Raw genomic sequence first — 15854 nt, 5'->3', positions numbered from 1 at the left:
ATTCCCTTTGGGGTTGCGGGGGGCGCTGCTGCCTATCTCAGCTACAATCGGGCGGAAGGCGACGTACACCCTGGACAAGTCGCCACCTCCTCGCAGGGCCAACACAGACAGACAACATTCATACTCACATTCACACACTAGGGCCAATTTAGTATTCCATCGTTCAATAAAGGAAACAAATAAGAGAGTGTGACCCCGTAAATACTGCAAGCTGGGCCATAACTTTCTGTTTACATTGTCACGTCATAGATTTACGTCACCTCACACATAGAACCAATCATGCGCCCTCTTCTTTGGCTTTGCGTGCGGCATCACAGCATTCTTTTTAGACATTGGCTACCGAAAGAAAACGAAAAGTAACGAGGGTCGATTTCTCTTTGCAGGTAATCAAAAATATTAAAATATAAATCATTTTTCTCTTGGAATGAAAGCAAAGCACATGTAAAGTTGGCCGTGACAGATATAATATAATAAGAAGTTGTTAAATAAATAAACAAATGGTTACAGCTACGAAGTATATAGATATATGTTATCTAGTGTTGCCTAATAATATAACTACAATGGTTGTTAGTGAGAGCGGAACGTGGTAAAACAAAAACAAAACTTGTAAGACGAGGCAGCGATATAACACTACATTACCCATAATGCACCGCAGTAGGGTAAACGCCACAGCGAGAAATGTGCAGCTTGACCGACATCGTGTTTGTGCATCAAGGCCTCAATAATATCAGCGACTTTGACGTCCTTCAAGACTAAACTTCAACCGTGAGTCAACTTGACTTTGATCAAAGTGCATTGTCGTTTTGTTGAAAGACAAACATGCCGACGTCTGGGTCAACTGCACGTCCTCAGCTAGCTAGCAGCTAACTCAACTAGCCGCCTAAAGTCAAAAGTTGGCAGCAGTTCGGGATTTGGCCTGAAATGAAACCAAACTAACAGAGAGCAATACGACTTTATTTCAAAACCATTCATTAGTAAGGTAACGCTGACTACTTAATGTCCTGCAAAGATGAGCTATGGCCATGTGGCCCATGTACAGTAACTACATTAGGCGTTGTGTTGAAATGCACCTGCTAATATTAGTCTGTTTATTGTTGTGAAATGTAAATGACTTAGTAAAATCCTGCAACGTCATTAAGTGGAAATAGACAAGACATTGCGCTTATTACTCCCCTTTACGGTAAATTAAACTTTTTTTTGGTTTGGATTGCATGAAATATTTATGTACAGAGTCGTCTACCAAATGGTTTGTAAAGCAAAATAATTGTTCCCATAATACATCATTCAAATCCAATCAATGCCTTCCAGACACACTTAAATATAACCACAATACCTCATATATATCTATCTATCTATCTATCAATCAATCAATGTTTACTTATATAGCCCTAAATCACTAATGTCTCAAAGGGCTGCACAAACCACTGCAACATCCTCGGTAGGCCCACATAAGGGCAAGGAAAACTCACACCCAGTGGGACGTAGGTGACAATGATGACTATGAGAACCTTGGAGAGGAGGAAAGCAATGGATGTCGAGCGGGTCTAACATGATACTGTGAAAGTTCAATTCATAATGGATCCAACACAGTCGCGAGAGTCCAGTCCAAAACGGATCCAACACAGCAGCGAGAGTCCCGTTCAGAAAATCAGAAAAATCTCCTGAAGATTGAGGGAACCCCTCATGAAACAGTTCTGTAGAGATGAAGTAGTCCTGTGATTTTTCCCCACACATACATATTGCGCTCTACAATGGTATCGAGCACTATTCTCTGAATAATCCAATTAAGATATATATATATATATATATATATATATATATATATATATATATATATATATATATATTAATCATCGCCTCTGTATCGGCTGGGGACATCTCTGCGCTGCTGATCCGCCTCCGCTTGGGATGGTTTCCTGTTGGCTCCACTATGGACGGGACTCTCGCTACTGTGTCGGATCCACTTTGGACTGGACTCTCACGGTTGTGTTGGATCCACTTTCACAGTATCATGTTAGACCCGCTCGACATTCATTGCTGTCTGTCCCCTGGGGGCGAGGTGGGTGGTTGGGGGTCTCTACCAAGGATGTCGTTGTATAAATAAACATTGATTGATATATATATATATATATATATATATATATATATATATATGTCTGTGTGTGGGGGGGGGAAATCACAAGACTACTTCATCTCTACAGAACTGTTTCATGAGGGGTTCCCTCAATCGTCAGGAGAGATATATATATATATATATATATATATATATATATATATATATATATATATATATATATATATCTTGATTGGATTATCCAGGGAATAGTGCTCGATACCGTGGTAGAGCGCAATATGTAGGTGTGGGAAAAATCACAAGACTACTTCATCTCTACAGAACTGTTTTATGAAGGGTTCCCTCAATCATCAGGATATTTTAATGGAAGCATTCACATACAATGGTTTATATAGGGCACAGAGTGGGTGGGTACAGGCAGGCACAGGGTGTGGTGATTAGCTCATGTGTTACCTAGGAGGTGTTTCCGTCTGTGGCGGCATGTTGAAATGATTTCACTGCGCTTGTTGAGAGATGACAGGTCTGGATGATATATAATAAACAGTTTCTCTTTTACGCATAGGTTGCATCTTTTATTACCACTGTTGTAAGGTGTGCTGGATGCAAGAATTTGCCATGTTATTGACTATTCAACATTATTGTCTTTGAGGTTCCAAATGTGCTTGCTGAGTTCTGTAGAATTCCGCAAAGTCTGGTTTCTAAAGGAGGCCCTGTGATTATTCCATCTGGTTTTAAACGCTCTTTCGGTTAATCCTACATTTGTGTCGGATGTGTTAATGTCCTTGCGTGTGGCGCACTATCAAGCGTAAAATACGACAGCGGAGACCCCGGACTGTTGAACGACTAAAGCTCTACATAAAATAACAATCGGAAATAATTCCACTTTCAAAGCTTCAACAATTAGTTTCTCAGTTCCCAAACGTTTATTGAGTGTTGTTAAAAGAAAATGTGATGTAACACAGTGGTGAACATGCCCTTTCCCAACTACTTTGGCACGTGTTGCAGCCATGACATTCTAAGTTAATTATAATTTGCAAAAACAAAATAAAGTTCATGAGTTTGAACATCAAATATCTTGTCTTTGTAGTGCATTCAACTGAATATAGGTTGAAAATGATTTGAAAATCATTGTATTCTGTTTATATTTAAATCCCAACTCATATGGAAACAGGGTATATATATATATATATATATATATATATATATATACAAACACACATGTATGTATATATACATGTAAACACACACATATGTGTGTATGTATATATATTGTAATTAAATTGTATTTTATAGGGCTGCACAATTTTGAGAAAAAAACTTATTTGCAATTTTTCTCTCTAAAATTGTGGTTGCGATTTAATTTGCGATGTTTATATTATATATATATAAAAATGTTAAAACTGCAAAAAAAATGAAGAGTGAAGGAAGACATGTTATTGTCTCAAAGTGTCACAAATTACATCAATGCGCAGTCATTTACTTTCAAAACCTTTGGCTCAGAGCTTTTTTTTGACATCATGCTCCTAAACTGAAGAAATAAAGGCCAAACATGTTTTGTGAAGGGCGGTGCGGGTGGATGGTTGAAAGGTCAGAATCGGGTGAAAATTTGTGCAAAAAGTTGAGAATTTAGGGCATTGTAAAACTATGAATACGTCCATTTTTTTATTGGGAATTTCCTGGAAATCTGGAAATTTCGGGAAAAACAGCATTTAAAAAAAATATATGTAATACCACAATTGTTCGAGATGAAATGCATGGGTTGGTGTTGTAATTATTCCAAACGGTTGAAAAATGTTGACGTACTAATAGTTTAATCTTAAATGGGTATTTTGGAATTCCTGGAATTTTGGGAAAACCTGGAATTGGTACGAAAAGTAAAATGATACTTTTGTTGTCCAAATTAAGAGGAATGTTTTGAAGGTGGACTGTTCAAAAACGGTAAAAAAATGTGGACTGTGAAAACTTTCCAGGAAGAGGGAAAAATAGGGCTTAGAAAGCCAGGTATTCTGGGAATTCCTGGAAATTGGACGTTTGATTGTCCAAGGTGAGTGGAGTGTGTGGATAGTGGAACAATTGGAATCAGTTGAGAAATGTGTGAATTGTGCAAGTTCGAAAAATGACCCATTTATTTTCAATGGGTAAAACGACCCGGAATTCTTGGAAATTTAGGATGATTTAATTTTTAATTTTTTTGAGGACCCTGACGTTTCCCGGTCGAGCCGAACGTATTGATACTTGAGCAGGTCTGATGGGATGAAAACCATGGGCTGTGGAGCACGCCAAAGCTTTGCGGCGGAATAATATTAATGAATAGATTTTTTTTTTTTTTTGGTGTAGAATTTTCTAGGTAGAAATGCTTGTAATCATTAGTTGAAAATTTTCAGCTTATTCTATTTTCATTCAGATTTTTGATCTCTTGATACATTTTTACAGTTTTTTTTAATTTTTTATGACAACGTACTGCGGACCAACAAAGTCGATCTGCGGACCTTAATTAGCCCCCGAGCCGCGCTTTGGACACAAGCGTGCTATAGCTATTGTTTTATGTGCTAAAGTGTAGCTCTATTCACTCCTCCTTGCAATATTAATAGTCTGTTTTGTCTTTGCTTTGTATCCCCAGTTTTGGTGAGGGTGACCTGGGAAAGAGACAAGATGGCGTCATTGCAGCGCGTCCTCCCACGTGGCACGTTACAAAGAGTGTCACTGGTGCGGCGATTATTAGCGAGTGCTGCCGTCCATCGCCCGCCGCCATCGCTTTGCTTCCGCCAGCGCCCCGTGCATCATGATGGCTGTCAGCGATTCTCCACCTCGTCGCCCAGCTTGGCAGCACAGCAGCCAAAACCCCAACCTTCAGAGGCGGAAACGCAATCCAGCTCTTCCCCTCGAGAACCGTCAGATCAACAGGAGACCGTCGAGGAGGTAGATCCTTTGCAGGACAAGTCCATTGGCCTCGTTCAGAGGTTCAAGAAGACCTTCAAACAGTATGGCAAGGTGATGATCCCTGTACATCTCCTCACATCCTCCATGTGGTTTGGAACCTTCTACTATGCTGCTATGAAGTAAGCCCGCCACACCCACTTCCTGCCTCTGTGTTTGACACTAATGTTTTCCTTCACCTTCACAATGACTCTCTTGTTTACCATGCTTGTCCAAATATCGGTAAGCCGCACCTCCACACGGTTGCATATCAATTGTTTGTGTAACTGTGACCATGGATTCTCCGATCCGTTTGCATTTGGAATAACAGATACCAAAGCAGTTGATTAGCATCAATGTTGTTCAATTCATTCAAATCGTTATTTACCAACAAACTGCTTTGGATTAACAAGTCAAGATAACAAGCGGATGTTAAAGCTCGGAATAGCTTGTTGTATTAAATACCGTAAATTCCGCCACTTAGTTCCTACACTGTGAACGATCGGGTGCGGGTAATTTATGAATTTTTCTTCAATAACGGCCAGAATATAAAAAGTAAAAAAAAAAACAAGCAAGATCACTGAGAATTTGTTTTATTGTTTTTGCTATGGCGCCATCTTTTGGTGAATTCGCCCCCTGCAGGTTCTTCAGTGTCTTCCATTTAGTGCTTTCAGCCACAATTAGAGTGCTGTTCAGTCTTCAAGCCGTCTATAGCGTTTCTACTCGTATGGATTCTTCATTCATCATTTAAAGCAACGTTTGTAAGTTTTACAATATAACTAAAACGATTCATACCCATGAGTGTTGTCAGTATGGGGTGTTTTCATGCATATTTGTGCGTGCTATAGTAATGTAATTCAAGATAGCGAGCAAGGTTTTCCTGACCGCAAATTGTGATCACAGCTACAGAGTTTTGTGCCGATAAATACTCCACGTTTTTAATGAATGAATACTTGTGTTGTTAATCGTGATTGCAATTAAATAAAAATAATCAGAATTTTTATTTTTGCCCTATTTGTCCACTTTTGGTTACCAATAGCTGGTACAACTAAAACAATTTTTTTCATTGCCAACTACTGGTTATTGTAACCCAACCGGTCTTGTTGGTTATAGAAATATTAAGCCAACTTGTTATCTTCAACACGAAATATATCCATCCATTTTCGACTGCTTGTCCCTTTTGTGGTCACGGGGGGTGCTGGCACCTATCTCAGCTGCATTCGGGCAGAAGGCGGCGTACACCCTGGACAAGTCGCCGCCTCATTGCAAGGCCAACACAGATAGACAACATTCACACTCGCATTCACATTCTAGAGCCAATTTAGTGTTGCCAATCAACCTATTCCCAGGTGCATGTCTTTGAAGGTGGGAGGAAGCTGGAGTACCCGGAGGGAACCCACGCAGTCACGGGGAAAACTTGCAAAATCCACACAGAAAGATCCCAAGTACAGGATCGAACCCAGGACTACTCAGGACCTCCGTATTGTGAGGCACATGCACTAACCCCTGTGCCACCCATACACGAAATACAATTAGAGATTTTTTGGACAACTTTTAATAATGATTTTAAATGAATGATTGGCAATATACGTGTAATTTTGACCAACCAAGTGCTGCATGGAGGATTGGGAGCACGGTTTAGGAATTTGGCCTTGGCCGTGTTTGCACCGGGGACCAGCTGCTGGCTCTCTGCGTGGAGACATGCAGAGGAAGAGACCGGGCTGTTTTTGCCCTGCAACCACCTCATTTCCCCACTGTGGGATGAATAAAGTCTATCTATCCTATATCGGAAGGTTTGCGTTCATGCGCTCTATTGAAAATAATTCCCAAATGCATTTTTTCTGCAGAGGAGTAAATGTAATTCCGTTCCTGGAGCTGATCGGAGTACCAGAATCCCTTGTTGGACTTTTGAAAGAATCTTCCAGTGGTTACGCTCTGACTGCTTACGCCATGTATAAGGTAGGTGCGCAGGATTATATACAACACATTAGTGGTATCAATTTGTCCAGAATGTGCCCCATTCTTGCAAGCGGCTAATGTCCCTCCACAGTTCGAAGCCACTTCTAATGCTCGCCTGCAGAGCGGCAAATAAAGTACGTTTCTTACACGTAGTCCCCGTGCAGGACAAGGAATACCCTAATATACTGTATATGCCACACACTAAGGCTGTGAGTCTTTAAGCATCAGACTCAAAGCAATTCTTGATTAAAAATCAATACTTTTTCAATAACATTGGGTGCCAGATCTGTAATTAACTTGAGAGAGAGAGACATAATCGATTAAGACTTGTTACAAATAACAATCGCGATATACTCAAAAACAGTTTTTTGTCAACCCTACTACACACAGTAGGATAAGATAATTGCAAGCTCAAGCCCTTGAATGTAAAAAAAATTGGGTTGATAGATACAATTATGGACATTAACAGTGTCAAGTAGAGGATCAGTATATGGTCCATACTGCAGTGGTTAGATAGATATTTTTTTTTGTTATCAAATAAATCTTTTTGCATTGTTGTTTAAAACTGGGTTCACCAACCTTTTTGAAACCAAGAGCTACTTCTTGGGTACTGATTAATGCGAAGTGCTACCAGTTTGATACACACTTAAATAAATTGCCAGAAATAGCCCATTTGCTCAATTTAGCTTTAATAAATAAATGTATATGTATAAAAAAAATGGGTATTTCTGTCTGTCATTCCGGCGTACATTTTTTCTCTTTTATGGAATGTTTTTTGTAGAGAATAAATGATGCAAAAAACACTTAATTGAACGATTTAAAAGACGAGAAAACACGAAAAAAATGAAAATTAAATTTTGAAACATAGTTTATCTTATATTTCGACTCTTTAAAATTCAAAATTCAACCAAAAAAAATGAAGAGAAAAACTAACTAATTCGAATCTTTTTGAAAAATTTTAAAAAGAATTTATGGAACATCATTAGTAATTTTTCCTGATTAAGATAAATTTTAGAATTTTGATGACATGTTTTAAATAGGTTAAAATCCAATCTGCACTTTGTTAGAATATGTAACAAATTGGACCAACGTATATTTCTAACAAAGACAAATCATTATTTTTTGTTTTATATTTTCCAGAACAAACATTTTAAAAGAAATTCAAAAGACTTTGAAATAAGATTTAAGTTTGATTCTACAGATTTTCTAGATTTGCCAGACTATTTTTATTTTATTTTAATCATGATAAGTTTGAAGAAATATTTCACAAATATTCTTCGTCGAAAAAACAGAAGCTAAAATGAAGAATTAAATTAGAATGTATTTATTATTCTTTACAATAAAAAAAATACTTGAACATTGATTTAAATTGTCAGGAAAGAAGAGGAAGGAATTTAAAAGGTAAAAAGGTATATGTGTTTAAAAATCGTAAAATCATTTTTAAGGTTGTATTTTTTCTCTAAAATTGTCTTTCTGAACGTTATAAGAAGCAAAGTAAAAAAAATAAATGAATTTATTTAAACAAGTGAAGACCAAGTCTTAAAAATATTTTCTTGGATTTTCAAATTCTATTTGAGTTTTGTGTCTCTTAGAATTAAAAATGTCGAGCAAAGCGAGACTAGCTTGCTAGTAAATAAATACAATTTAAAAAAGAGAGGCAGCTCACTGGTAAGTGCTGCTATTTGAGCTATTTTCAAAACAGGCCAGCGGGCTACTCATCTGGACCTTACGGGCACCACATTGGTGACCACTGGTTTACAAAGTCAGGAGATGAGTGCCTGGACGAGGACTTGTAAGACTTTCAATCACAGCCAACAGAAACAATTGATCATAATTATTCAATTGACATTTTTACTTTATAAACCTGTAGCGTTTGTGATAAAAAATGGAATGATTCAATGATGACAATTTGAAATGTCATACTGCCTAAATGAGTGGTATCGCCCCAAAGTAATGTCAAGTATGAAAACAAGAGAAGAAGAGATATTACATGTTGATACAAGTGTAGATATAACATGTTACAACAGGAAGTTACCAAATATTAACAAGTAGATTAATATGGGAGATGATGCAATATGTTGCTGTATACGTCAACAGCCAAATAAGGAGCCTTTCTTACCCGTTTTGAAATGATTCTATTATCTTGTATGTACCAAATAGAATATTGTGTCTCTTGGTTTTGTAATCGCACTAATTAAAACCTCAATGTCGATTAATAGTGCAGCCCGAGTCCCGTTTATATTTGAACTCATACGGTATGAAATCCAAAATATGGAAATTCAAGGATTAGGTGTGTTTTCAAACAGCTAAACTTGCGTACAGGGCAAACTATAACCTTCAAGCCACGTACAACACTTTAAGGCCTACTGAAACCCACTACTACCGACCACGCAGTCTGATAGTTTATATATCAATGATGAAACATTAACATTGCAACACATGCCAATACGGCCGGTTCAGTTTACTAAATTACAATTTTAAATTTCCCGCAGAGTTTCTTGTTGAAAACGTCGCGGAATGATGACGCGGAATGATGACGCGTGCGCGTGACGTCTCGAGTTGGAGGGGACATATTAGCACAGCACCACTTGCGGCTAAAAGTTGTCTCTTTTCATCGCGCAATTACACAGTATTCTGGACATCTGTGTTGCTGAATCTTTTGCAATTTGTTCAATTAATAATGGAGAAGTCAAAGTAGAAAGATGGAGGTGGGAAGCTTTAGCCTTTAGCCACACAAACACACGGTGTTTCCTTGTTTAAAATTCCCTGAGGTGAAGCTTTACTATGGATCAGAGCAGTCAAGCGAACATGGATCCCGACCACTTGTCAACCGGCAGGTTTCGGTGAGAAAATTGTGGTAAAAAGTCTCCTCTTACCGGAGATCTGCAAAGCTCGCGCCGTCCATGCTGCTGCCGTGACTTCACTCAGACACTGGTATCAACACACCCGTGGACACACCCCTCCCACTATCAGGTACTATTTAACTCACTAAAACACTAGCAACACAATAGAAAGATAAGGGATTTCCCAGAAGGATCTTATTAAATGTGTCTAAAAACATCTGAATCGCTCACAATGCAATCACCTTTTTTTTTTTACTTTTTTTAATTTTCTTTTTTTTCTAGTCCTTCGCTATCAATATCCTCAGCCACGAATCTTTCATCGTCGCTCAAATTAATGGGGAAATTGTCGTTTTCTCGGTCCAAATAGCTCTTTTTGTTGGAGGCTCCCATTAGAAACAACGTGAGGATGTGAGGAGCCCTCACACGGGTGACGTGATTGTCTGCTACTTCCGGTAAAGGCAAGGCTTTTTTATTAGCGACCAAAAGTTACGAACTTTATCGTGGATGTTCTCTACTAAATCCTTTCAGCCAAAATTTGGCAATATCGCGAAATGATCAAGTATGACACATAGAATGGACCTGCTATCCCCGTTTGAATAAGAACTTCTCATTTCAGTAGGCCTTTAAATCCTTAGTATATCAGTATGTGGAATTAAATTATGGGATGGATTAGACAAATAAATCAAAGTACTTATATGATCCACTTTAAGAGACTGTTCAAACTACGAGTGTTTACAAAGTACAAGGAAGAAGAAATTTGATGAACATCTTGATCGTAATTTAAAGGAGTTATTAATCTTATGTGAATCGTGGCACTTAAATGCATTAATTTAAACTGTTACAATTTGAGAATAAGGAAGAAATACATGTGTTAGAGTTTGATATGAAGTTGAAAGGGGCAGGATTAAATAAGCTTTGCTTCTTCCTACTCCCTTTCGCACATGTTGTAAAGAGAAATGAAAATGTGTAATATGTGATTTAACTTGCTGACATGTCAACAGAAATATACATTTAAAATGGTTTATGATAGTAAACATGTTTTTATTGAAACCTTTTCAATTGAGCCGACTGTGATAACCGCCATCCAGTTGTTACGTCTTTTCATTTCTGAGTCTCAATTACAGGTGCAAGTCCAATACATTGGATGGCAGAAATGTATACATTGGGTTTTAATTACTTTTTGTCTCATCCAGCACTTAAAGGGTGAGTGAAGAATGCACTGTTGACCTGATCAGTAAGACATATGATACAGTATTACCTCACAGATGCTACCTGGTGGTTGTTTGAGCACACTGCAGCTAGTCCCGGATCGTCCCACTCTTTTATGCTTCAGTAACATGCAGGATTCTCACAGGGATGAGGCAAAAATACAACCTTATTTACTGTAGTTATTAGTGCCTTTGCTAGTCAGTTCAGGCTTTTCTCCCTGGTCTTTTATTGCACCCTAAAAAGTGTTAATACTAGGGATACTAGGCGATTGGTATTTTATGATAACAATTGATAACTGTTGTCAGCATTGTGACAATCAGATGCACACGAAAAAATGGTTATTCAATCCATACATTATAAAATAATTGTTCCGACGGCTAAACCGGATTAGGACGTCGATGCGATACAAATGATATATAAGTATAATAATGAGCGTTTAGAAAGGAGTGGGCAAAAGTTACTTAAGAAAACAGAACTAGCACACAATAGTTGTGAGAGATAACAGGCAACACGACACAGCTACCCTCGGACCGAGTCACAATGAAGGAGAAGGGTAAGTGGGGCTGGAAGGGTGAATCATCTGGCAATATACTGGCGCCAGGTGAAGGGACTGGAGAGCTCAAGTAGTCAGAAGTAGATGAGCATCAGGTGTGCGGGCGGGTGGCCACGTCCCTTGACCCAGAAACCAGGCACTGCAACAAAAAGAAGAGCTGCCAGATCATGACAATAATCTAAGAATATGGAATACTAGAGTGCTATAATTACATTTATTTTCTTAAAATTATTATTGTTTTTTTGTTAATATTTGTAAATAAGTCCTTAGACACAGGAAGACTTTGAGGGCAAAAAACAAATGAATTAAAAGATTAATAGATTTAGTGTGAGTTTTGTTCTTCGGTGCGGTTTCCGGTTCTTTTTTGGCAAAGTCAATAATACACAAGACACATTTTGGTTTTAAGTTCTATTTTGGTTTCATCTGACCACATGACATTCTCCCAATCCTCTGCTGTATCATCCATGTATCCATTTTGGTATAAACCCAACTCATCATGTTTGGAGGAAGAAGAATACTGAGTTGCATCCCAAGAACACCACACCTACTGTGAAGCATGGGGGTGAAAACATCATGCTTTGGGGCTGTTTTTCTGCTAAGGGGACAGGACGATTGAGCCATGTTAAGGAAAGAATGAATGGGGCCATGTATCGGGAGATTTTGAGCCAAAACCTCCTTCCATCAGTGAGAGCTTTGAATGGTTGACCAAATACTTATTTTCCACCATAATTTACAAATAAATTCTTTAAAATTCCTAGGATGTGAATTCCTGGATTTTGTTTCCCATTCTGTTTCTAACAGTTAAAGTTTACCTATGATGAAAATTCCAGACCTCTGTCATCATTTTAAGTGGGAGAACTTGCACAATCGGTGGCTGACTAAATACTTTTTTGCCCCACTGTATATACGCGCACATGCCCACAGGAAGTGATAGATCTATATACTGTACGCACGTGTCCACAGGAAGTGATAGGGCAGTAAACAGTAAACAGGTTATACTTGTATAGAGCTTTTCTACCTTCAAGGTACTCAAAGTGCTTTGATGCTATTTCCACATTCACCCATTCACACACCCATTAACACATTGATGGTGGGAGCTGCCATGCAAGGCCTTAATCACGACACATCAGGAGCAAGGGTGAGCAAGTGTGAAGCAGTGTTTCCCACAGGTCAGGCATCTATTTGTGGTGGTGTGGTCGGGCGGCGGCGATGACCAAGAAGAACACGGAGTTGGAATGTAATTAAAACACTTTATGTACATATTTATATACATATTTATATAATATTTACATATTTATATAATATGTAACTACAAACTCCATTCACAGACAGAGTCCCATTGCTTTTATGAGTGGTCGAGCGAGTCAAAAGCCGGAAAAAAAAATATATATATATATATACAGTATATATATTTATTAATTTTATTTATTTATTTTTTATTTGTGGCGGCCGTAATTCTTTCGTGGCGGGCCGCCAGAAATAAATGACTGTGTGGGAAACCCTGGGTGAAGTGTCTTGCTCAAGGACACAACGGATGTTACGAGGTTGGTAGAAGGTGGGGATTGAGCCAGGAACCCTCAGGTGGCTGGCACAGCCACTCTCCCAAAATTACGCCACGCCGTCCCACAGTGACATGGTACCTTGTATGTATCATTCTACTACAGTACGCTGCTTATTAGCTGTAGTTTGTTGTTGTCGTTGCTACTGTCTTGTTGGCCTCATAAAAAGTTGCATGTCCCACACAGCTTTGTTTTCAGATGCAGCAATACGTTTGTTTTGCTGCCACCTTTTTTGAACAAACTTTGCTGCTTGCAGTGACTGGTTTCACGCCTGTTGCCGCGAATCTAAACCACTTTGATTTCTTCGGAACAAAAATCTCGCTAGCGCGAGCATTAGCCATGTTTTGCTACTCGTGTGAATCTGGTTTCACAGTGTGTATTTTTAGCAAATACGTGATGATAATGATGACCATGATCATTTTGTCATATCAACTATGGTATAAAATAGGGGTGCTCACAATTGACCAAGTCGAGGAGATCTATCTACCTCATTCATATTTATAATTTATTTTTATTTATTTATGGAAGAGATATTTTTGTTAACAAGTTAATGGTGTTTAATGATAACACAAGCATGTTTAACACATATAGATTCCTTTCTTTGACGAAGACAAGAATATAAGTTGGTGAATTTGATTCTGATGACTTGCATTGATTGGAATCAGACAGTGGTGCTGAAAACGTCCGCATTTTCAAATGAAGGAGAAAAAAAAGTCCTCCTTTCTGTCCAATACCACATGAAAGTGGCTGGGTTTGGCATCTCGTTTGTCTAACTTGAGTACTCCTTTTTAAACACTTTGTTATGAGAGTAGCATATGTGTGTGTGGGCCTTTAATGTGTTGACAGCAGATGAGTGACGTCAGTGAGTGTGTGGGCAAGCGAGGTGAGGGAGCGGTCGCTGAGGGCGGGGGAGAAATACATTGGCATCAAACTCCGTAGCTTGCTAGCTTGTGCACGCTAGCTTTCTAAGACTCTTATTTTGTTAGCACAGGCAGGATGAAGCAGGTCTTTTATGGTGAAGACAGGAACTGTGCAGTCGGTCTTTAGAGTTTTGACAGCAGGTACGGCCCAAGAGTCTGTTGAAATAAAAAATGTTTCTCTCGTCCTGTCGGTGATTTTTTTTCTTAATAATTAGCTCCAAGCAGCCAGCGTCATCTCACAAGATCCTCGGGTGCCGAGAATGTCAAAACAACTGACGAAAGCGAAGTCTTGGTGAAGATTGATGATTGCTAATTTTTATGTCTATTTTTTTAATGCCTGGCTTGTGATCGACTGACACATCCTCCAGGATCGACCGGTAGCTCGCGATCGACGTAATGCCCACCCCTGGTATAAGACATTCATACGGTTCCATCCTAAGTCATAAGTAATGTTTTCTAAACCCAATAAATTCAATAATTCAACACTAATAATCCGTCTTTGTCCTCAGATTGCCACGCCTGCCAGATACACGGTGACTTTGGGCGGCACGTCTCTGTCTGTGCAGTACCTTCGAAAGCACGGATACTTGTCCACCCCGCCGCCAGTCAAAGACTACATCCAGGACAAGATGGAGGAGACCAAGGAAAAACTGTCAGAGAAGATGGAGGAGACCAAGGAGAGGTTTTCGGAGAAAATGGAAGTAACCAAAGGGCGGCTCTCTGAAAGGATGGAGGAGACCAAGGACAAGCTGTCAGAGAAGATACAGGAAACCAAAGACAGAGTATCGGACAGAAAATCATTTTTCAGTAAAAAAAATGATTAGAAGCAGTAATTAGGTGGCGCCTAATGAACGATGTGTTTCAGGTGTAACAAGACGAGCGAATTGGCGACACCTCTTAGTCTGGTAAGTCTTTGTCCTGAAATTTCACCCACTTCTGGATCTTTAAATGATAAATACAAATTAATGTTCAAATTGTCTGCACACTATTGTGCATCACACACTGTACACTTACAACTGTACTTGTAGCTTCCCTCCTCACTTCACATCACCCCATCCCAACGTGAACTCGGCCAGACTAACAAATGTCTGATGTCAGTCGGTTAGGACATTCTGTTCCGACATTTTGTTAGCACGCGCTCATGCATGTTTGTGGCGCAGCAAACCGAGAAAAACATGAAACAGACCGTGGGTGCTCTGCGCAAAAACAAACTGAAGCTAACAGTTATACAACATCATGTATGTGCGGACCCGACCATTCGGGCCTTTCTGAAGGCTGGCTTTCACCTTGTGTCTTCTGTAACGTCCACCTGAAAATATCACTTTTTGTATCGTATTTTTATCTGTTAGCCAAAGCTAATTTATGCCAGTGGGGCTCGCACCTGATGTATCTAACAGAAAGTGACGATCTAATAATAGTGGCACTCATTGCGATGATGTGTTGATGACAACATACATCGACCGCCAACTTGGAATAGAAACGCCTGTTGATGGGGCGCTTTAGATCAATAAACCAACGAGTGAATCAGCAGAAAGTGTGTGTCCTGTCTTATCAACTTCCTCAGGACAATACCGCCTTCATATTTTCATAACTGGGAAAGAACATTTTTTTTTTTGTTCACTGGTCTTTACAGTTTTCACTCTTGACTCTAAGCGAAGGCGGTCACATTCCGTCCCTCTCCGTATCTGCCATGCTTGCCTTTTTGTCTTGTCTTCTTTAACATTCTTGCAGTCTCTTATGCATTGGTCTCCAAAATCCAAACAATAGAATTGATAATTGACCTCTCAACAAAATTGACACAATCTCGGGTTTGGGGGAACC

At 39.1% G+C, this 15854-nt stretch overlaps 1 protein-coding gene across 1 annotated transcript; it reads left to right on the top strand.

The window, feature by feature from the left end:
• The first annotated feature begins 620 nt into the window (after positions 1 to 620).
• LOC133539927 (uncharacterized protein C18orf19 homolog A-like) lies at positions 621 to 15567 on the top strand. The gene is made up of 4 exons (XM_061882286.1): positions 621 to 765; positions 4695 to 5133; positions 6838 to 6949; positions 14543 to 15567. Exons 2-4 carry the CDS (start codon positions 4727 to 4729, stop codon positions 14855 to 14857), a joined length of 834 nt encoding a protein of 277 aa, XP_061738270.1. The 5' UTR covers positions 621 to 765; positions 4695 to 4726; the 3' UTR covers positions 14858 to 15567.
• Positions 15568 to 15854: the final 287 nt, after the last annotated feature.

The sequence above is a fragment of the Nerophis ophidion genome, linkage group LG21 (genome assembly GCF_033978795.1).
Source record: "Nerophis ophidion isolate RoL-2023_Sa linkage group LG21, RoL_Noph_v1.0, whole genome shotgun sequence".
Lineage (NCBI taxonomy): Eukaryota > Metazoa > Chordata > Actinopteri > Syngnathiformes > Syngnathidae > Nerophis > Nerophis ophidion.
Note: the sequence above shows the minus strand (reverse complement) of the source record. Positions and strands in the feature narration are given on the sequence as shown.

Excerpts from the sequence above, each read along its gene's own strand:
- LOC133539927 (XM_061882286.1), top strand. The coding sequence starts at position 4,727 with ATGGCGTCATTGCAGCGCGTCCTCCCACGTGGCACGTTACAAAGAGTG. Across the intron at positions 5,134-6,837 it reads TTCTACTATGCTGCTATGAA|AGGAGTAAATGTAATTCCGT; the intron begins GTAAGCCCGCCA and ends TTTTTTCTGCAG. Across the intron at positions 6,950-14,542 it reads CTGCTTACGCCATGTATAAG|ATTGCCACGCCTGCCAGATA; the intron begins GTAGGTGCGCAG and ends CTTTGTCCTCAG.